The sequence below is a fragment of the Vulpes lagopus genome, chromosome 7 (genome assembly GCF_018345385.1).
Source record: "Vulpes lagopus strain Blue_001 chromosome 7, ASM1834538v1, whole genome shotgun sequence".
Lineage (NCBI taxonomy): Eukaryota > Metazoa > Chordata > Mammalia > Carnivora > Canidae > Vulpes > Vulpes lagopus.
Window position 1 is genome coordinate 43,649,926 of NC_054830.1, and position 23,108 is coordinate 43,673,033.

Below are 23,108 nucleotides of genomic sequence, written 5' to 3' on the forward strand. Positions count from 1 at the left end.
TTCCTTTAGGAAATCAGGATATATTTAGTATGCCTGCTTATTTGTTTCTGCCATGTCTTCAGTAATTTAGAGTTTTATGTTTGTTTTTGCTAGGGAACTGCCTTAAACTTTTAGATACAAAATGAAAATATTTATTACGCTTCTCAGATGTTACCTGCACTAAGGTGACTTCAACTTCAGTTTATAAATAAGAAAGTACAAAACTAAATCAAGACTGCTGTGTCACTTGGCACTACTTTTCACCCCTTTTGGCATTCTCTGTGGGGGCCAATAGCTGAGTTGGCAGAAGGAGAGTGATTTGTTCCTCCATATTTGGAAGTAGGAAGAGAAGTAAAAAGATTATACTTTTACATGATCCTTCTCTTTTACAAGTTCATACCAACATTTCTTATCCTATTTTTTCCCATGTTTTCCTAACTTATGTTCTTATAGTACTTAACACCAAATATACTAAGTGTGATTGATTTAATCTGCTTATGGTCATTTTATCCACTTTAACCTCTATGAGAGGAGAATTTTTATTTTATTTTTTGTTGCTCAATAATACATCCCCTGTGCCTATAATAGTAGCTGACATATAATAAGTGCTCATCATAAGCATATTATAGATATTGATTGAATCTGTATTAGTTCTCATCTCCCTTAACAGTGCATTTAAAAGGAAGAGACTTGAGTGATGGCATTTCCAAAAATCAGCAGGTTTACCACACTGCAGCCTTATCTCTGATTTCTCTCTGTGAAAATAAGAATAGTGAAACAGCATCCATAGCAAAGTCTAAATAGATGATGAATAAACACATAACTTACATGTATATTTGATGATGGTTTTATTTTCAAAACTGTAATGAGATAAAAATATATGGTTGCAGTTGCCAAAGCAACTTAAATTCAACATAAATAACAGCTGCTCTTCATCTGGGAATTTCATTTACATACAGAACTTTTTTATATGCCCTTAACATTTTTTAAGTGGTATACTAGATACAGCTAATTCAGCATCCAGTATCCCAAGATATGTTTTATACTCAAAGAATAGAAAAGAGCAGAGAAGTACCCTCTTTGAGCCAGTGATTAAACAAACCTGCTATTCCAACAACTTCGATTTCTCCAAAGTAACTATATGGCAAAACATGCCCAGTTTCTTAGGAGCAGTGAATATATGAAGATTGGCATTTTTCTTTACGAGCCACCATTCCCTGGTTTATTGTGTCAAAAATCTAAAACTAAGTATGTAGTGAGGACTCTTCAATTTGCTTTTAACGTAAAACTTTATTGCAGAGCACAGAGTGTCACGATAATCTGATAAAGTATGCCTCTCCCTTTAAAGTTAACAATCAGTGTAATTTCTTCCCAGCCTCCTTGGGAAATATGCCTACTTTTTTTGGATAGAAATAAGAGAACATTTAAATACATGAGCACCTACCTAGTTACATTTATGAGCAGGAACTAAGAAACTGCCCCTCTTCCTTAGAGATTGTACCCACTGCCACTCAGTGCTAGGCAAACTTGAAAGTGAACTCATTGCTCAGGCTCATATCCCTAAAACGTTAACAAAACAAAGGAAATGGAATGAAAAAGTTTGAGATGAAAAGATTTCTTTTACTTTAAAGCACAGCGTTTCACGACCAATTGTATAGCTGGTAGATTTGTGTTCTCTAGGGTTTGATCATGATCTGTGGCCCATATATCTCCATTTAGTAATATCTTCCCAAGGTTTTCCTATAGATTACTGACTTTACAATGGCCTCCTGATACGTGCCTTTTCAGCATTTCTTCAGAGGATATTTATTCTAGTGTTACTTGAATATATTTGATATGCCCTCTAGGGTTGCCTGTTTATTAAGAAGACTGGTACAATGAATTACAACTTGCTAATTTTAATTTTTAGAGAGGAGAAGAAAGGGCTATAAAGTAAAAGTACAAAATGAAGAATCACATTTCTTTCTGTAAAAAATGTAATGATCATAAGTCTGTCAAATTACAGAATTCTCACACTAGATGAAAAACAGATAATTGTATGATGTATCACTGACTAGCTGATAGCCCTGACCACAATAAAAACAGACCCATGCAATTTGCATGATGTTGTTTGATATTTTCATCATCCGGGATATTTCTTGAGCCTCAAGAGTCAGTGGATGGAAGGGTATTTCTTGTACCAAGCAGTGAATTTATTTCATACCTTGATTGTATTTCAGTCTTAGTGTATCTCTAAGATTTCATATTAAGGTGTGGTAGGTGGCTCAACTCCTTGGATTAGAGACCTATTCTCAAAGTTACCTTCCAGAGCATCCCTGGCAAGATGGAAGACCCAAAGGTCTTTTGTAGTCAAGATACTGGGAAACAGTGTGTCATGTGGTCAAATACAAGAAAGTTTACTGTAGGCCAACAAGTCTTGCTGACTCAGTGTGTGAAACAGGAGGGGGAGCAGTGCTCAACAAATACTAATTAAGTACCTACTGTGTATCAAACACTGCTTGGGGCATTGTGCTACAGACTAATAAATACTGAAAAGATCCCTGCCCCAGTGAGCCTTTATCTTGGGTGGGAAGTGGGAGGGTAGGAGGGGAGACTATAAACCAAATAGCATATAAGCAAACAAAATCATTTGCAGATGCTGTGGTGATGATTGCTATGTAAGACATCATAAAGAGATGATGTGATGGAAAGTGACTGGAGCCAGTTAGTGGTCTACTTGAGATAAATCCTGAGAAAAAGCTACTCTGAGGAGATGGCATTTGAATTGAGTCCTGAGGAATGGGAATGATAAGCCAAAAGATGAGTCAAGTGCATTCCAAACAATGGGAACAGCAAGCTCAAAGATCTTAAGAAAGGCTTAACCTTAAAGTGTTTGAAGAACAGAAAGCAAAACATGTTTATTATGGTTTAAATGAGGAAGGTGGAAAATAATAGGAAATGGGACTGGATACATAGGCAAGGACCAGATATCAAAAGGCCTTTGTAGAGTGCAGTGAAGATTTCATATTTTATTCTAAAATTTACTAGGCCAAATGCTTTTCTGAAACCTTTGTTTCTGTTTGTGTTGTATAAACATGAAACCAAAGATAGGGAATGCAGCTGCCTAACCATTAACACTCCTGAGTCAGGATGATATGTGAAAAGAGATGAGCTCCTGTAGAGAAAAATGCTGGTAATAATAGCTTGTATTTTAGAGCACCTGTCTCCAAAGGTGAACATTATTTATGATGCCATGTCGCACTAATCACAGTAACCTTGTGAGTTAGATGGGTTCGGGTTTTCATTGAACACGTGGAGAAACTCAAACATTTTAAATTGAGTTGTTCTTTGACTTCTTAAGTAGTAATACAAAGCTCTAGATAAAACAGAATATGCCAAAAAAAATGAAGAAAGAGGAAAAAAACTAATATGAGAAATAAAAAAAACCTACCAAGAGAGTCATACACTTACAGAGCAAAGGGCAGCAAAGCAACCTTTATTTTCTTGAAAAGTCAGGAAAATAATAGTAGAGGGCTGAAAAAGTAAAAGTCTCAGATAGTAAAGCAACAATCAACAAGTATGGTTTCGTTTTTTGAATTTAATTCTATATAAAAAAGAGACTAAATATATACACTTCTGGATTAGCTAAACCTGAATTCTAATTCATTCTATTCCTTATACTATGTCTTTGCTCTTGAGTGTTAATTTTTTCTTTGTATAAAATGGGATTAGTCATAATATTTTATAGAGTTGTTTTAAGGATTAAATGAATGAACAAACACATGGAAAGTGAGGAATTGAGTTCTTTATTGAAGCTAGTTAAAAACTAGCATTCAGGGATGCCTGGATGACTTGGCAGTTGGGCAGCTGCCTTCGGCTCAGATCATGATCCCGGGATCCGAGATTGAGTTCCGCACTGGGCTCCCTGCAAGGAGCCTGCTTCTCCCTCTGCCTATGTCTCTGCATCTCTCCCTCTCTCTGTCTTTCATGAATAAATAAATAAATCTAAAAAAAACTAGCATTCAATTATGGTTTTGTTATTGTTTGCTGAAGAATTAGTATTTACAAAAGTGATTAATTTCCTAAGCAGTCCACAGAAGCCTCCTTAACACATACACGTTTTAGGTTCTTGCTTAGGTTTTGTTGGTGGAAACAAACAAAAAAAAAATGATGTAGTAATGTGATGCAAGAGAAATAGGAGCATAACCGCCTCTTTTGCAAAATGGAAGATTGCTGACCCCAGGCAAATTTGTCTTTGGCAATCTCTACACACCTTTTTTCATTCTATTTTTTAGGTCATTACTTTCTTCTTGAGATTTTGCAGCCCTATTTTACCCTTTCCATTACTTCACAGATAACATTTTCTTTTGTTTCTTTTTTGGTTAATCAAAACTCCCATTCAAAGAATCCTGACTGCCCTTATTTGCTTATTAAGAGGAAGCAATCTGATTGGATTAATTCACTCTTCACAGCAAATGACTACTCACAAGGTAATGCATTTGCAGCCATTTATGGTTTTAAAATGTAATTTCTGTAAGTCCAAAGTAATCCCTAAATTATAGTTCATCTGGCATGACTAAAGAGGATGAGGGGAAAAAAAATCAGACATCTGGTGGGAGAATATTGTGTTCAGGACCTGGGAGAGCTCCCATGGCCTCTTTCTTTATAGTTGGAAATAAATGCACTAAGAATTTTCATAGGGATGTCCATAGTAGCAGCATTAGGACTATGGAAGAATAAGGTAATAATCCAGTTCTATGAATGAGTCATTTGTAAATTGAATATACATTAACTTAGTAGTATTTAAAAAGGCCTTTTTATCTATACAAAGATCTCTAGGAAAGAGATTTGCTTTATTTTGAAATGTTAGACCACCAACTAGAATCAGATTTTGGTCCCCTACTTTAGAGTGCCAATAAATTGGGGTATTTAATATCAGATATTTAGCAAAGACATAGGTTTATCTTTTGTTTTGTCTTACTTAATTGTTTAGAAATAAGATAGCTGACATCAATTCTTGGAATAAAAGAGGAACTCAAAAAATATTTGCTTAAGATTTCATAAACAAATGGGAAAGTTAACGACATAGGGAAAAGCAAACATAGCAATGTTTTATAAATATATATATTTCAATTTCCATCTCTATCCATTATATTTCCATCTGGTATACAGTGTGAACTTCTAAAACTGTAAGTTAAATGAGTATATTTATATAATCAGTAAATAATATTTCATGATTGATTTATTTTGAAACATATGTTTGCATGCATTGTAGAAGATAAACATCAATTTTTACTGTTTTGTGAAAATATGTTCCACCTTTACATTAAAAAGTAACACAAGCTCTCTCAGATCATGTCATTATAAGAAAAGATTCTCAAGGAAAATTTTCTGAGTCCATTATATGTGAGGTATCATAATTGTAAGTCATGTAAAGTATACAGTCCATGCACTGGAAAGGATAAGGTAGCCTGCTTTCTTCAGCACCTGTGTAGACTTAGAAACACAATTAAGATCAGCAAAAGACCTATTTTAAGTCCTATTAGCATTTTTTGCCATGGTGTGATTGACTTGAACACTCTAGTGTTACCTCATCTGGTGGGAATTTTGGACTCATGGACTTTCCCACAATAAGTCACTTTTTGTATAGTTTCCTTTGATGCCAAGAAATGATAATAATAATAAGAACATTTACAGGCTACTGACTTCATATGTAAATGCTTCATCTACATGATCTTCATCTTAAAAGAGCTCTATGAGCTAGAGATTATTATCCTAATATTAGAGATGAAGAAATTGAAGTCCTAGGACATTAAATAACTCACATATCACAATCATACACCTAGAATGTAAGAGTACCAGATTTGTACTCAGGTCCTTCTGACTACAAAGCCAGTATGTTAAACCATTATGCAATTCATCCTCTTGTTATATATTCTCCCTGGGAAACCCAGTCAACCATGCCATTTCACAAATGATTTCTTCCTTCTTCCTGAGTTGAAAGAATGTAAAAGATGTGGCTTTGCAATTCCTAAGGTTTTATAAATTTAGACTTGTTTTCAGTAGAAGTCTCTAGAATTCAAGAAACCATGCAAATGTGCATCCACAAATGCATACACTCGGGCAACAAATGGCAGAGAGTCAAGACATAATTTTAAATATGCTGCATGATAATCAGTTTTTAAAGTTATGTTCCAAAAATACCTCTTTAAAAAAAGTAAATGGTGCAATCATCATTATGGAAATTGTATTCATAACAAATGTATTGCTTGACCATTTTTCCAAGCTAATATTGATTTCCTTATTGATTGCTACTTTCAAAATTGGAGGAAGCATAACAAAAAAAAAACTGGTGATGGAAATTTCTTGTACTAAGTCCACTCTATAAGAATTAATAGAATCCAGGCCTACTCAAATCAGGAAAGAAAAAAAAAGGTGACTTTTTAAAAAATTTATAGTGAGTAATACATGGATTAAAAATGCATGCATTACTTGCATGGTTTACTGTTTCATTCTTCCTCTCTCCTTTTCTCCTGCCTCTTTGTAGATTCTTAACAAACCATAATATGTGTTATGATCTCATTAACCTCATCTGGCCATTTTAAAACTAGACTTCTTACACTTGTCTCTGGCTGGTCCCACTCTATGAATGGCTGCAGCTTTTCTGTGTTCAGGGGGAGTCCCTTAATGATGGACTAAATAAGTTACTCATTCTTGTTTATTGTTACTTCTCAAAAAAAAAATCTTGTTTTCTATAGAATTCATCCAGGTATTTATTTTAAAGTATCTCTTCCTTTCCTTTAGACATTTAATAACTTTACAGACAGGAACTATGTGGAGATTTTTCCCTCTCACTCTCTGATTTACTCTGCAGTCTGAATTCTAAGTATTCTCATATATTAAGGCTTTTTATTATTTATCACATATTACAGCTTTAAGACCTTTGTATGCTTTTACTCCCCCAGGAATTTAACAACTAAATCATTTCCTCCATACACTCAATACATGTTCCAAGTACTATAGCATATTTTCTAATCTCATTTAAAAATGAAATGCTGATATTACATTCCATAGCGGAATAAAGGACAATTGTTTCCACAGAAAAATATGATATGAAAACACATCTGCCACAAAATTGTCCATCCCTTAGCATATGATTTCTGGAAAAATTTATGTAAAACACTGATGAGTCAAATCAAGACCAAAAAGTATAGCCATTTATTTTTTAAAAGTCTACGAATCACATGTCAATGAACCAAATACAGAGCTGGAAAACAAGCTGTTTTGAAAAGCCACAATACATGGATATTAATTCCTCATCATACATATACATCATTTTATTCAACCATATCTTGAGTAACTCTCTGCATTGTTCAGCTACCTTCCTGGCAGTGCAACAATCAAGCTTCTTAATAGAGTTATTTCTGATTGTTTTCTCCTTGTCCAATTTCATCCTTTTCACCTAATGTTTAAAATCCCTACATTGAGTACTCACCCACAAGGAAAAGCAAAAGAATAGGAGATTTGGCATCAAATGTACCTATTCATTGCTTTGTGCAGTGAGATGTGGATTTTCTTACAAATTCACTAAAGAGCTTAATATTCTTTCAAACTTTTTTTTTTTTTTTTTTTTTGTCTCTAAGATGTTGAGTAACTAGTTTGAATGCTCTTTTTCACTGGCTTCACTAAATCAGTGGGGAAGCCACAGATTCTGGTGTTTGAAGGCGGTAGCTTTGGAGGGAGACATATATGAATTTAGATTTTTCTGGGTGGTAGGTGAAGATGATGCTAACACTCTCTGAGCTTCATTTATATCACTTTTAAGTTGGGAATTTAAACTATGATGAACTTAAATGAGATCTATATGAAAAGCACTTAGCACATGGTCTGACCTCAATACATTTTTGCAGGTAGATGTTATTATTGCTAATAGGGCAGTGGTCATGGTAATAGAGCATTATCCATAATATATTCTGACTATCCCGTAATGTCTGTTGCTAGTCATCACCATCTAATATCAAGCCTTTAGAAATAAAATGACTCTTAAAAAATAATATGTGGGAATATTACTGAGAAAGTCCTGGGCCATAAGTATACAAGCTTCAAAAATACTATTCATGGGACACCTGAGTGGCTCAGTGATTGAGCATCTGCCTTTGGCTCAGGGTGTGATCCTGGGGGCTTGGATTGAGTCCCATAATGGGCTCTCTATGAGGACCCTGCTTCTCCCTCTGCCTATGTCTCTGCCTCTGTCTCTGTGTTTCTTATGAATAAATAAATAAAAATTTTTTAAAAAAATACTATTCACACACATAGTTCTTTGATTTCTACAATTATCAAGCTGCTGGTAATTATGATCTGGATAGATAGTTATATCTAAAAGACCAATTTTGGACATGAAATTTTTCCTTAAAACATGTGCAAACATCTAGTGTCCTTTGTTTAGCATGTATAGCTCTCTAGAATTCTCCTAGAATTCATTTACTATTTGGAACACTTTTATAAATAGAATGATTGGATTATGATTTGCCACTGTTATTATAGCATTCTTCAGTGGACAGAATATATACTGAACACCATGACAGGCTTTGTGTTTGGCCTTGTGCTTTCCATGTATTACCTCTTTAATTTTTGCCCATGACTCTTACTTTAAAACAAAACAGACTTCTTCATATTTATTTATGATTTGTTTATGAGAAAATGAAGACTTGCCCAAGGTCAGCAACACGATTAACATATGGCAGAGTTGATTTCAAGGTCAAATCTGTCCAAATGCAGTCTTTTCATTCACTATGTAAGAAGGGTTTGCCATGTGGAATTTATTTCAACTAACTACTAAGAAATATGTCTAAATATTTTCTCAAATACCAGGTTAATATGATTTATTCTGACTGCTCAAACCTTGTAGAACTGCATGAATTCATAAACCAAAAAAGAGGAAACAAGAATCCAGTTTGTTAAGCTCAGTAAGGACAGTTAAAAATAATTGCATGTGTTTCTCATTTTCTTTCCCATTTCTTAATGCCCCTTCTGTAGTCAGAACCATGGTATAATTTGCCTAGATAAGACTAAGACTTGATCTCTATTATCTGTTAGCCCTCAATTTTTCATGCAACTCTGAAGATTGAATGGGATGTTTGTGCAAAAACTTAGATGATGTATTCTAAGAACCTGTATGCAGAAGTGACAATTCAGAGTGATTCATTGTCACTTTTAGGCATAATGGTTTACAATATTAAACCATTTTGCGTAATAAAGTTTTTTAAATCTCTCATTTTAATCTCTTTTGGAGAGCCATTTCCTTGAAAGGAAATAGCATGTCATAGTCTCACCTGATACTCCTTGGATTAAAAGATTTGTATTACAGCAGAAATTTAATTCAAGCTATAGTGCTTTTTTGTATTGTGCTGAGTAGGTACATGTCCTCCAGGTGCCCTGATTCACACTTCAACTCTGACAGTCTTTGGCTTCCTGTGATTAGGTGTTACCTGTCTGTCAGTTGTGCCCACTATACTCTTGGGTCCCTATGGCAGAAGCCCTGTTCTTCAATGTTTGTATCCTAGGCTGACAATCAAGTGATGTTTAATGAAATTTTTATAAGTACTCAATTGATGAAAATAATAATATATGTTCTTAAAATTTGCATAATTCCAGAAGAAGTTGGTAACGAAGATATGTATATGTCTATGTTTTTTAATATCCTGACCTCTCCTTAAAGTCAAGCCTAACTATAGAAACATCCCATTTTGTAACTGCAGGAAGTCTGTCCACTTTCTCCCCCTAGCTTCATGACTCATCAGTGTAGCCATTAACAAGAACCCTCATGGTACCTCTCCTTTCTAGTCTGTAAAATGGAGACACTAATGGTAATTAACTCATATAATTATTGTTAGGATCACTTCAGATAATGATCATAAAAAACTTACCAAAATGGCCAGCTTGGAGAAAATTGTCAATAAATGCTAATATACTCCAGTATGCACATCTAGATGGCTTGCAATCCTGCAGAACATACTTGGCTTGGAATAATCCTCAAATCCGATAAGAGGTTATTAAATCAAATGGTTTAGACAACAAAAAGATGAAATGGCACTTAAAATACTTCTTGAGAGGATTTACATTTGGGAGGACAGAAGAAAAACCATTTTTTTAAACAGTACTATGTCTTTAACTTTATTATACATAGTTTTTACATTAACTCATTTTTATTGGCAACTGCTTATTTACTGACTCAAACTGTGATCTTATTTGTAATGTCTTATCTTTCTTTCTTTTTTTCTTTATGTCTTACCTTTCTAAACAGAGTTGACCTTGACAAAGGGGAACTTTTTTTATCTTCCCAAACAGAACCTTGGACAGTACCTTATAAATACTTAAAAATAGGGAATCCCTGGGTGGCGCAGCGGTTTGGCGCCTGCCTTTGGCCCAGGGCACGATCCTGGAGACCCGGGATCGAATCCCACGTCAGGCTCCTGGTGCGTGGAGCTTGCTTCTCCCTCTGCCTATGTCTCTGCCTCTCTCTCTCTCTCTCTCTGTATGACTATCATAAATAAATAATAAAAAAAATTAAAAAAAAAAATAAATACTTAAAAATATACAAAAATTTTGAAACAATTATGTATATATGCATATGTCTATTTATACATTGTATATAGTGTGTGTGTGCTTATACAGAGAGAGTCATATTCTAGATACTTACAGAGTGACACATATAATTGCATATAATAAAATGGTTTGTGAAGTGAAAAGAACTGAGCATCAGAGAGACGCCTGGGTGGCTCAGCTGTTGAGCATCTGCCTTTGGCTCAGGGCGTGATCCTGGAGTCCCAGGATCAAGTCTCACATTGGGCTCCCTGCATGGAGCCTGCTTCTCTCTCTGCCTATGCCTCTGCCTCTCCCTTTCTCTCTCTCTCTCTCTCTCTCTCTCTCATGAATAATGAAATATTTAAAAAAAATTGAGCATCAGATAACATGAATTTACATCCTGATAATGATATTTAATTACAAGAAGATGTTGGTAAAGTCACTTAACAGCATTAAACCTTGGTTTCTTCATTTAGATATGCACTGTCTAATAGAATTTTCTGCAGTGATGTGAATGAATGTTGTATTTCTCTGCTGTCCAATATGGTAACCACTAGCTACATGTGGCTGTTTAAACACAAAATGTAACTAGTGTGGCTGAGGAACTAAATTGTACATGTTATTTAATTGTATATGTTTTAAACCTAAGCATGGGAAAGTAGCTCCTGTACTGTACAGATCAAGAATCAAGGATGACAGGACATTATCATGTGAAAAGAGGCTACACTGAATTTCCTTGGTATGAGTGATACAGAGGCTGTTTTTCAGCAAAAGACTGTCCTGTTTTAAAATGCTTATACTCTCCCATAATATCTTAGGCCTATATAATTTAGACCCTTTTTCTTTTATTTCTCTTAACAGATCTTGAAAACTTCAAAACAAGAACAAGAAGCACTGTGTCTGTCCGTCAGGGTCAGGGGATGGTACTACTATGTGGCCCACCGGCCCATTCAGGAGGTAAACTATATATGACTGAAATGTGCACACTTCACTTGCTGCTATTTTTCTTGCTGCTATTTCATCCTCCTTGGCACTAGCTAAAGGAAAAGTGTTATTTGCTGAGATTCCCAAAGTCCCTTTGTGTCAACGAAGAATCATTGTCAATGCCACCCATAATTAGGGTAGGAAAATACCAAATTCTACAAATGTTCTACCCCACTGCTATCTACCTGGCACAAGGAAAAAGACGCTGGAATCCACTAAGATCAGAATCCTTGTTTGGTAAGGCAACATAGGTAAAACTACCAGTACCTTTCTTCAACTTGATTGGTTTCAAAGCTGCTTTGTTTTGTCTTGGGTTTGGCCTGGAGAAGGATCAGATCTAGAACCCAGGTCCTCTGGCCACAGAATCTAGAGGCACTTTATAAAGACCCATAATGATTAGATCAGTTAGGAATTCATTTGAAAATTTTTATTTCTTTTTTCAAGTTTTTATTTAAATTCCAGTTAACTAATACATGGTGTAATATAAGTTTCAGGTGTAAATTTTAGTGATTCACCACCACTTACATACAACACCCAGTGTTCATCACAAGTACCCTCCTTAATAACCATGAAAGAAAGAAAGAAAGAAAGGAAAGAAAGAAAAAAAAAAGAAAGAAAAAGAAAAAGAAAAGGAAATCATTTGACTGCAAATAACTGAAAACCCAGCTAACACAGTCTCCAACAGACTGCAGTTTATGTTGTTCTCACACACATTTCCAAAGGTATGTAATCTAAAGCTGGCACCACTTCTTGAGAATGTCTTCCAGGATACAGCCCTTTCTAGAATCCTTTTCTGAAGTCCTTAACACATGGTATGGCTAGGGGTACCAAGTGTGCAGTCTAGACAGGAAGAAATAGGAATAGTCAAGGACAAAAGTCAAAAGTCTCCATCTCAGTTTGCCTTTGTATTATGAAAGGTTTTCTTTGCCTGAGGACCTTTACCAATCAATCATATCATTGATTACCCTCAGTGGCAAAAGCGGTTGAAAAATCAAGTATTCTATATAGATCAATTTGATGGCCCTGAAAAAAAATCATAATTTTGTAATAAGGAAGACTATAGAGACAAGCTATATAGGCAACTTGCAGTGTCTGCTAAAAAAAAACTAACCAAAGGGGCACCTGGGTGACTCAGTCAGTTACATGTCTGCCTTTGGCTCAGGTTAGGATCCTGGGGTCCTGGGATCAAGCCCGGCATAAGGCTCCCTGCTCAGTGGGAAATCTGCCTCTCCCGCTCCCTCTACCCCTACCCCCACTTGTGCTCTCTCACGTGCACACTCTATCTCAAATAAATAAATAAAATCCTTAAAAATAAATAAATAAATAAAATACAAAGACTAACGGTGACTAAAAGACACTGCCCATAAAGGGCTCAGTTATATGGATGTTTAATAAATAAAGATATTTATTAGGATTCCTCTAAAGTTTGAGGTAACAAGATTGATAAACTCTATTCTTGGGAATTCTGGCTAAAGTTGAATTTGCAATCTGCTATCTTTGTTATTATCTTAATTTTCTATTTGGCTTAACATATGATGAAAGGAAAAAAAATTTTAAACTAAGAAATTGAAAAAACCCTTTTATTTTTGTCCTGTATTCTGAAGTTGTAACTTTTCCTTTCTCATCTGATGCCCAGCTAACCTTTCCAGCAGGAGATAACAATTAGCAAAATAACTAAAAGACCTGTACTTCTGACATGGCAAGTATAAAAGCAGAGGAAGAGGCAAGTGCCCCTGGGTCTAGACTGAGGACACAGAGTTATTTAGGGTTCTGTTTTTTTGAAGATTGGCAGAGAATCCAGATTAGATTTTGGTAGTTTGTATTCTGCAAGATGGGTTTACTCCTTAGGATCCCTGTTTTCCCTTCAAGGTAGTATCAGAAGCATTAAATTTGGAGTCCAGGACATGAGTTCTGCTTCTGACTGTATTGCAAATCATTATTTGATGTTGAGCAAATATTTCTAAATTTTCTATGTCACACTCTTCTTATCTGTAAAATGAGGAGATTAAAGGAAATCTCTCAAATTCCTTTTAGTTCTATCATTACATGGTAGTAACTCCATAAAGACTAAATATTTATCAAGGAGGTTTGCATTATTGAAGTTCTGTCATTTATACAAAGAAAGCAATTAACTGGACATATATTTAGGTTAAAGTAAAGTTCACTTAGACTAACTTTTCTCTTCTTATTATAAAATCTGATCAAAATAAGAATTGAAGATTTTGCTAATTTCTTCTGCAATCTATCTCACAGCATTAAACTTTCATAACATGGCAGCAACTCTAAAAATTAATCTTGTAGGCATATTAAGAAAAAAAGTACCCCACTACTCCCTGGTATAATGGTATCTTTGGGAAAGGCAAAGCACCTGAAGTGTTGCTGTGCTGCTACACAATGAGACACCTGAATACTTTTCCCTTCCCACAGAGAAATATATTAAAAATTTTCATAGACATCTACTGAAATGTGCTTGTCTCTGCTGGCAGCAGTCAGCAGCTCTGAAATCTGGTTTCTTGAGCTGTGCTGACATTCCTGACAGTCTTGATGGTGAAAGACAAGGAAATAAATATTCTCATTATGGACTTTATTAGAAATTGCGTGCTCAATAACACTGTGGGCAAGGCAGGCAAGGCAAGGAAATTTGCAAGATAACAAAGAGGATCTTGAAGGTTATAAGAGAGCATCTCAGACAGCCATCAGTTTTGGGCATTGGAGTCAATGATTATCCGATGAAATCCCCTCAATTACTCAAAACCCTTCAGTGCCAGCTGTGCGGCAGTGATTCTCTCATTGCTTCTCCAGGCTGTGTATCACCTGAAAGCTGGCAGAACCACCAAGAGCCACTGGACACACTGAGCGTTTTAGACCTAGCATATGGTATCCCAGTTTCAATTGTAACAGATCATGCAGAGGGAAGGAAATGAGTCAGCCTTTTATTTTATCAGTGGGATACTGAGTAATGGCGTGAGATCCATTGTAAAGGATGCTGCATGTCATATTTCAAAAGCTGTGCAGTGTCAGACCTTCTTGGGGTAACACAGAAATGAGCAACAATTAATCTATTTTGAAAAGCATTTCAGTCAGCAGGTATTTCCAGTATTTTTCCAGTCACTACATGTAGCATCTTTGTCATCTTTTGCTTAATAGATACGAATTCAGTTGTGATGTCACTGCATAGATTTTACTATTACATCTTAATACAAACACCAAACAATAGAAATTACTGTGGTGGGCTCTGGTGTTCCTTCATATTAAAAATAGAGTTTATTGATATCCAGAATTTTCTCCTTGCTTTCCATCAACTCCAAGGTCATTTGGCACCAGGAATTCATGATGCTTAACCAAACTCTCATTAAATAGCAACAGAACTGAGGTACTGTGAGATTCTTTCTACCACTGTATTGTACTAAAATTGTATTATTCACCAGTGAATTCCTCATGAACTGTTCAAGGGAAGTTTTTGTTCTCACCTTCCTTTTATACGTCACCAAGATCCTTGCTACTCAAAATGTGGCCCATGGACCAGCAACATCTGCCTCACCTGGCAGCTTGTTAAAAAGACATTTTCAGGCTCCACCCAGGGCCTACTGAGTACGAATTCACATTTTAATAAGATCTCCAAGTGATTCATATGCACATTACAGTTTGAGAAGCCCTGAGCTATAGCTATGATTCTCATACACATACCTCCCTTCTGGCCAGTGATGAACAGGATGGTGGGGCAGGACCAGGGCAACATGTTAAAGCCATAGTTGTCCAACCACTTCCCAACAATATTCTGATTCTACAAATCTATTGTTTTAGAGACTCTAAGGCAGCACCAAATTTAAGATCCACCCACCTTGATCACCTTCTAGAAAGCCAGACTGGGTTCACACTGCTGAGAAGGAGGTCTTGATTTCCACATCACCCAAACAGAAGGGTTGAGCACTTTATTTATTTATTTATTTATTTATTTATTTATTTATTTTTGTCAAATTCATATTTAAAAGAATTTAAATTAAATGTAATCACCTCAGGACGCCTGGCTGGCTCAGTAGTTGAGTGCTTGCCTTTGGCCCAGGCCATGATCCTGGGGTCCCGGGATCGAGTCCCACATCAGGCTCCCTGTGTGGAGCCTGCTTCTCTCTCTGCCTATGTCTCTGCCTCTCTCTGTGTCTCGAATGAATGAATAAATAAAAATCTTTAAAAAAATAGAAAAATAAATATAATCACCTCTGACTTCACCTTTACTTCATATATTTTTGTGGTTGTTGATAAGAGAGATGAACAATCAAAAGAAGACTGGCTTTTTCTCAAGTATTTATCTTCAAAAATAGCATTTTACATTTGGCCAGCTTTTACTACATTGTTATTAATGAAAATATGGTTTTCTAGAGTATTAAAAGAAATCACGATTCCAACATGTTTCATTGTTACAAGTTTTATAGAAACAAGCTATAATTGTCATAATTAGATGCTTTTACACAGAACACAGTCCCATCAAAGTTGGAATCTGTTCACATGACATGAGATCCAGGGACCTTATAACGGAGCATCTGTAGAGTTCTTTATGCTGTTTATAATGTTTTAGTTTCCATTATATTATCTCTGATCCTCACAGTAATCCTATAAGAAGTAAGGACATGTATTTCATAGATAAGGAAATCGAAGCAAAGAGATTATGTGGGGTCACACACTAATCAATGGCAAGGTCAAGAGTTATATTTGCCTAGAATGTGACCTTTTTTTCTAGTCCAGGAGACAACAATAGAAACAGGTACTAGATTCCCTCTGCCTAGGGTTTTTTGGGCCCCATCCCAGATCAATTAAGTGTGCCTTTCTTTAGAGGGGTCTCTGGCCTCATTTTAAAAAGCTCTATATGATTCTAATGTGGAGCCAGGGTGGAAAATATGTTTCTCTACATTACAAAATCAAGTAGATCTTGTCTCAGCAGAACCTCTCTGTTTGCAAACATCTCCAGGGGCCAGGAAATTTGATTTGATCTGGACATATCCATGAATATTACAACTCTAAAAGAAGCATGCCTTCCCACAGTGTAGTTATTTCAGCTGGATCATTTTGTATTTACTGTAGAACGGAGGGAAAAGCATGAAACTAGGACACCCACATTCCAGGCTCAGATCTCCTATTAACTTACTATGTAGTATTGGGCCAATTATGTAACTTCTCTGAGCCCTATTTGGTTTCCGTCATCCCACACATACTGTTTCTAGCATCCAGATGTCACCTTCAGGATCAGGCTCACCCAGTTTCTTAATGAGTTCAAACCATGCTGACCAGTCTTGGGCCTGGGCTGATGTTGCCATGCTAAAATGATTGTCCTCTATGCCCAGAATAATCTTCAAGACATCCACATTTTGTCAAGCTGCCAGCTCTACCTAACCACACTCCCTGCCTTATTCTTAACCCTTGCCCCATACTGGCTCCCGTGCTTACCAGTTCTGTGTACCTTCAGACTTTCAGGTGTATCTTTATTTGCTCCAAATACCAATTCATTTTACTGTAGTATAGACACTAAGTTTAGATCTTGCCCTTATGTCTCACCCAAAGATGCACCCAGATCCAAACCTGGGACCATAATACACTGTCCTTTGGATTTTAAGTATTGCTGACATCTAAGAGGTTTACTTACTGGGCCCCATGCACCATATCAGACTCCCAGGAAAATTGACATCAGAATGAGTGGATTCTAGTTGTATCACCTGTGATTTGGACAACTAGCCACATTCCTCAAGAAGCAGTCCTCCACTTCTAGCTTATTCCCTCTACTGTCTCTCACCCAAATTTTAGGCTCCCACTTTCCCCCTATATCTTCATTTCCTGCATAACTCTCAAATTCTCATACAGTATTATGCTCCCCAAATGAAATTTATATTTGTTCTGTAAAACTCTCAAATATGTTGTTAGAATAAAAAAATAAATGTGGCAGCAATCTGCACAGTTAAAAGCTTCCTAAAATATGTAGGAATATTTTCCTCCATCAGGTTGCATGTTGGGCATGGAACCTGCCTAAGAATCTCCCTCCCTTGCCCCCCCCTCTTAAAAAAAAAAAAAAAAGAAAAGGTACACCACACTCAAGCTCTAAAAAGAGTAAGAGGAGTAAGTCATAGGAATGAAAAGCTCAGCATAGGGAATATAATCAATAATGTAATAACTCTCTGTGATGACAGTAACTAAGATTATCATGGAGAGTACTGCATAATGTATAAAATGTCAAATCACTATGTTGTACACTAATATAACATTGTAGGGCAACTATACTTCAGTAAAAAACATATATATTAGAAGTTAAACTTGGGTAAACCACCTTTTATAATATTTTTATGGAAAATGCATTCTGAGTTTTATGTCTAAACTAAGAAACGTCAAATATTTACTTATAGACATTGATTGCATTTCAATGAGGAAATGATAACCTTTAGTGATAGGTTAATCAGTACCACAGACTACTGGGTATTTTGTTATTGTTTGGGGGTATTTTTGTTTTGTTTTGTTTTTGACATTAAACATTACTTTTTTTAAGACGTATTTATTTGTTTGAGAGAGAGCAAGAGAGGGTAGGAGGAAAAGGCAGAAGGAGAGGGAGAGAGAGTCTCAAGCAGACTCTGCACTGAGTACAGAGCCCAACATGGGGCTTGATCTCAAGACCCTGAGATCAGAACCTGAGCCTAAACCAAGAGTTAGCTACTTAACCAAGCATTAAACATTCCTAAGGCAGTCTTGTGTGTGCTATTTGATTCTACCATATTCCTTTGAAATCTGTGAACCTGGACTCTTTCATCTGAAATGTAATGGTCCAATTCCTCCTGCCTTTTGTTTTTCTTCTCATTCTGCCAATCAAAGGAGCTTTTAACACATTAATGATTTAATTGGCATAGGGTAATGTGAAATAGTTTGGAAGGCGATGCTTTTCTTCATTCATTAAGCCTCCCTTTTTTCACTCATTGAGCAGGAAAAAGAGCCACATTGATCAGGGACTACTTGTTATAAACTCCCACACAAATGACATGGGATGGAGTATTTCATGTTTGGGAGGATAGGCCACTAGGATTGTTTGTCTTTATTACACCAAATATAGGCTCCATTTCTCACAGTCATGACATCATTTAGTTCAAAGAAAGAATCTGCAAAGGAAGCAAAAGGAAGGAATTAGGCTTCTGTGTCTCAAAGAATGACTTGCTTCTCCCCCACTGGATATGACTACAAGAATTAGAGTCAATATTTCTGATGTCAGTCATCTCCACAATTAGTTATGGTTATTCTGTGATGCTACTGACATCCTTTTTTTGCCTTTGATTTTCCTATCAGCTCTTTACAACAACTTGAATGTCTTATGACATATTTTGGGGTGCCTCAATGTCAATAACTATATACTTATGTATAGAAAAAAAATGAGTACATAAGTAGCAAACATCCCTAGCCATAGAATAGTTCTAAACCTTATGCAGCTAAACCACTAATTTCTTAAACTAAACTGTATAGAGAATTGCTGGTCTGGGTTCTAAGAAAAGTTCCCCAGGTATGATAGCCATATACTTTCTACCTACTTCTCCTCTTAATTCTAGTCAGAGAGATGTTGAAGCTATTTTGCAGCTATATCAAATCCTTAGCACTTAGAAATAAACTCAACTACTTAATAAATAGCAATTAATTAAATCTATTTGTGTTCAGTAGCCTAAAGAAAATCATTTAGTTAAAAAAGACATTATTCCAGAAATAAATTTCAAGAAATTATTTTTTTAAGATTTTTTTTTATTTATTCATGCGAGACACAGAGAGAGAGAAAGAGAGAGAGAGAGAGAGGCAGAGACACAGGCAGAGGGAGAAGCAGGCTCCATGCAGGAAGCCCAATGTGGGACTTGATCCCAGGACTCCAGGATCACGCTCTGGGCTGAAGGCAGGCGCTAAACCACTGAGCCACCCAGGGATCCCCAAGAAATTCTTTTTCTATCTCATCTTTTCCTTTGCTTCTGTGTAAATGTTTGTTCTTTTTTGTACAAAACCAAAGCATTTTAGTTAATTAATGATGGCCCTAATTACCCAATGTCTCCTCTGGCACTTACACTGTATTTAATTTAATGATAGGCACTATATACAAGTATTTGTGGATAGATTTAAATTCAAGTTGGAAATGTCTCTCTTTTCTTTCTAAACATTAAAAAAGAAAATCAAAGAGATAATCTCCAGGTTTGATCCTTAGAACTGGAAGCCCATTGATCAGTCAAAGTAAGGACCAAATACATTAGCACCAAAAGGAAATGGTATTTGGGAAGTGCGATTTGATCCATAAAGCTGAATGATCTGCAAACTGTGATCATTCAACAAAGCTCAATTTCATGTTGAGCTTTCTCTTTTGGAGTTGTCCTGCCCCAGAAAGCAGTGAAGGATGATATTGTGTTGGAACACAGGTGCTAGTTGGGATGTGAAGAGTCTGGAGATGTGAAAAGCACATTACATATCCAGTAGAGTACTACCGGGGATGTACCAGCCAAAACAGAACAAATGATCAACACTGATCTTTCAACAACATGAACCTGGCTGAGCACTTCATAAATAATCCAGTGGACAATCACTGCAGGATGTATGGGAACCATTCTTGTTTTAATGCCCACTGGAAATATACCCTATGAATCTGATCTTTTCAGCTGAGAAAGAAACAAGAAGCTCTTTGGATACATTTTCAGCAACGAATTGGTGTTTTGTCAGGTCAGTGCATCATGATGTTACATTGAATTAAACAGGATAATGGTGCAGTACGTAGAATGAGGAAATGCTCCCTGAGTCCTGGAAATTCAGAAATAGACTCTGGTTGGGAGATCAGAAACTTAAGGCTCTGAAATATTCAGTACTCTCAGGGATCTTGATCCTGTAAGTCTTAAAGAACAAATAAGTCAGCCATTTTTCTTATATATGTATTTTTTAACTCATTCAGTTAGTTTTCAGATATTTAGGAAGACCATAACTTAAGTAGGCCAAATCAAAGACCCGAGAAAACTACACATTTGGGCAAGTGAAGTTAAAACCCAGAAGAATAAATTGTGGCATTTTTTCTAGAGATAGGATTATAGCTTCTGATGCTGTGTAGAATTAGAATACTGATTTAAGAGAAAATTATTTAGTTTAATTGAGTGGCTGTATATTCATCAAGGATGCACAATATAGATGAAAAACCTTTTTTTAACCAATCACACTGATTTGCCCTAACTCTATTCACTAATAATTTTGTCATTTGAGACATATAAAGTAAATAAAAAATTCTAAGTGGAGTAGCAAAAGTTTTACAGGGAGACCGACTCTGTCTACAGAATGAATTAGAATATATGTCAGATCTTTAATTCAGCAGCTGATTGGGAGAATGTTCATGACCTCTTAGGTATACTGGCTGCTAACAAAACAATGGACAGCTATTCTATACCAAGCCAGGAAAGCTGTTCACATCTCCAAGTGTAACACACCTAATTTTTTCACATCAGATAGTCGCAGGTTAACACATTATCATAATCTCCACTGTCAAAATTAACCCCTGGAAAGGAGTTGTGTTATAACAACACTCTACAGGAATTCACAAATCCATATGGCAGGCACAGCTGGAGAGATGGTTGCAGCTGATAATGTAGCATTTCAGAAATATCCAAAGAATCTCTACTTTGTGAAGTAATTTGGAATTTGTATGCTTTCTCATTCTCTTAAACAACACATAGAGTAGAGAAGAGAACACCTGGGAAATGCCAGATAGTTTGGTTGTAGATTTTTGAGGCCAAGTTCTCATCAATTTTTTGCAAACTTCTGCCTTTGGAAAGGTAAACAAGATTTTAAAAATAAAATGTAGCTGATTTAAGTATCATATTTCTTTCATTTGTGGTTCCTACTTACTGTAAAATAAGATAGATATAACAGAACTCTGAATTGAGCACCTAAATATAGGAAATAGGGTCCTACAGCTTCTAGTCTATGAGTCTTGGTACTATTTGAACTTGTTCACTATATCTGCAAGCCAACATTTTTTATCAATGTACAGTTCTAATATATTTCAGTGGAAATGGTTATGATAAATGGGATTTATAACTGGGTCCTAATGGAGTATGTAAATTGGGATTTCAAGATTGAAGAGAATAGATTGCTTTTAATAAGTAAAAACATCTAACTTTAGCACCCTCTCAGTTGCCAGACATTGGCATAGAAGTGGCAGATAAAACAGTGATCAAAAACAGAATGGTTCCCCTACTGTAGGATTTATGGGTCTGCTGAGGAATAAGGCAGTATTCAAATACTCACACTGGAGTGTGTGCTTTTGTTTGTGGGCTGGGAGAGGAACAGGATTCAATTATTTGATTGTGTAAAATACAGGGTTACCTCAGAGATCTTATGGGTTTAGTTACAGGCCAGTGCAATAAAGTAAATATTGCAATAACATGAGTCAAATTAATTTTTTTGTTTCTCAGTACATATAAAAATTTTATGTACACTATACTGTAGTCTATTAAGTATGCAGTAGCATTATGTCTAAAAAACTACACATACCTTAATTTAAAATACTTTATTGCTAAAAAATGCTAACCATTGCCTGAGCTTTTAGCCAGTCATAATCTTCTAGCTGGTGGAGGATCTTGTTTTGATATTGATGGCTGCCAGTTAATCAGGGTGATGGTTGCTGAAGACTGGGGTGGCTGTGGCAATTTCTTAAAATAAGACAGTGAAATTTTCTGCATCAATTGACTCTTTCTTTCACTTGAACATACTTAGAGGCCATTATAGGGTCATTAATTGGCCTAACTTCAATATTGCTGTGTCTTAGGAAATAGAGAGGCCCAAAGAGAGGGAGAGAGATGGGGATATTCCAGCTGGTAGAGCAATCAAAACACACACATTTATGATTGCAGTTCACCATCTTACATGGGCACAGTTCATGGTGCCCCAAGAGACTTAAAGTAGTAACATCAAAAATCAGTGCTCATAGCTCCCCCCAACAAATGTAATAATAATGGAAAAGTTTGAAGTATTACAGGAATTACCAAAATGCGACAGAGACACAAAGTGAGCAAACACTGTTGGAAAAATAGCACTGACAGACTTGCTTAACACAGGGTTGCCACAAATCTTCAATTTGTTAAAAAGCAGTATCTGCAAAGCACAGTAAAATGAGCTATGTCTGTTGGAAGGACATGATGTAGACTTGGAGAAAACTTCCTTGAAGAAGTCATTCTGGAGCTCAGATTTGGAAGGATGAATGAGTAGAAGGAAGGAATAGTACTACAGACAGAGCAACAACAGTACATATGTCTGGAGTGGGAAGGTTGTCTAGCCCTGAGGAAAAGTGATATGGTAATACCCGAGAGTGATGGGGAGAGTGCAAGTCTAAGTCTAAGATATAGGCAGACTGGGTCCTGGAAAAGCGTTAAAGAGTTGGGTGTTTTCCTGAAAATAAGTTAGATATTGTGAAAGATTTTTTTTAAGTGAGAGAGAGGATAAGTTAGAGTGGAAGGCAACATTGATAAATGGGCTCTTGACAGCTAAGGCTGATTTATTATAACCTAGCTCTTTGTGAAAAACAAAGAACAAAGCAAAATTCTCATCAGACT

At 36.1% G+C, this 23,108-nt stretch overlaps 1 protein-coding gene across 11 annotated transcripts in view; it reads left to right on the forward strand.

Annotated features, from left to right (window-relative positions):
- Positions 1 to 23,108, forward strand: part of CNTN4 (contactin 4) — a 913,336-nt gene that overhangs the window by 673,790 nt on the left and 216,438 nt on the right. For all 11 annotated transcript variants that reach the window (XM_041761632.1, XM_041761629.1, XM_041761630.1 and 8 more), the window contains one exon: positions 11,404 to 11,499. In XM_041761632.1, coding sequence (XP_041617566.1) covers positions 11,404 to 11,499 — 96 coding nt within the window. The remainder of the gene's footprint in view (positions 1 to 11,403; positions 11,500 to 23,108) is intronic.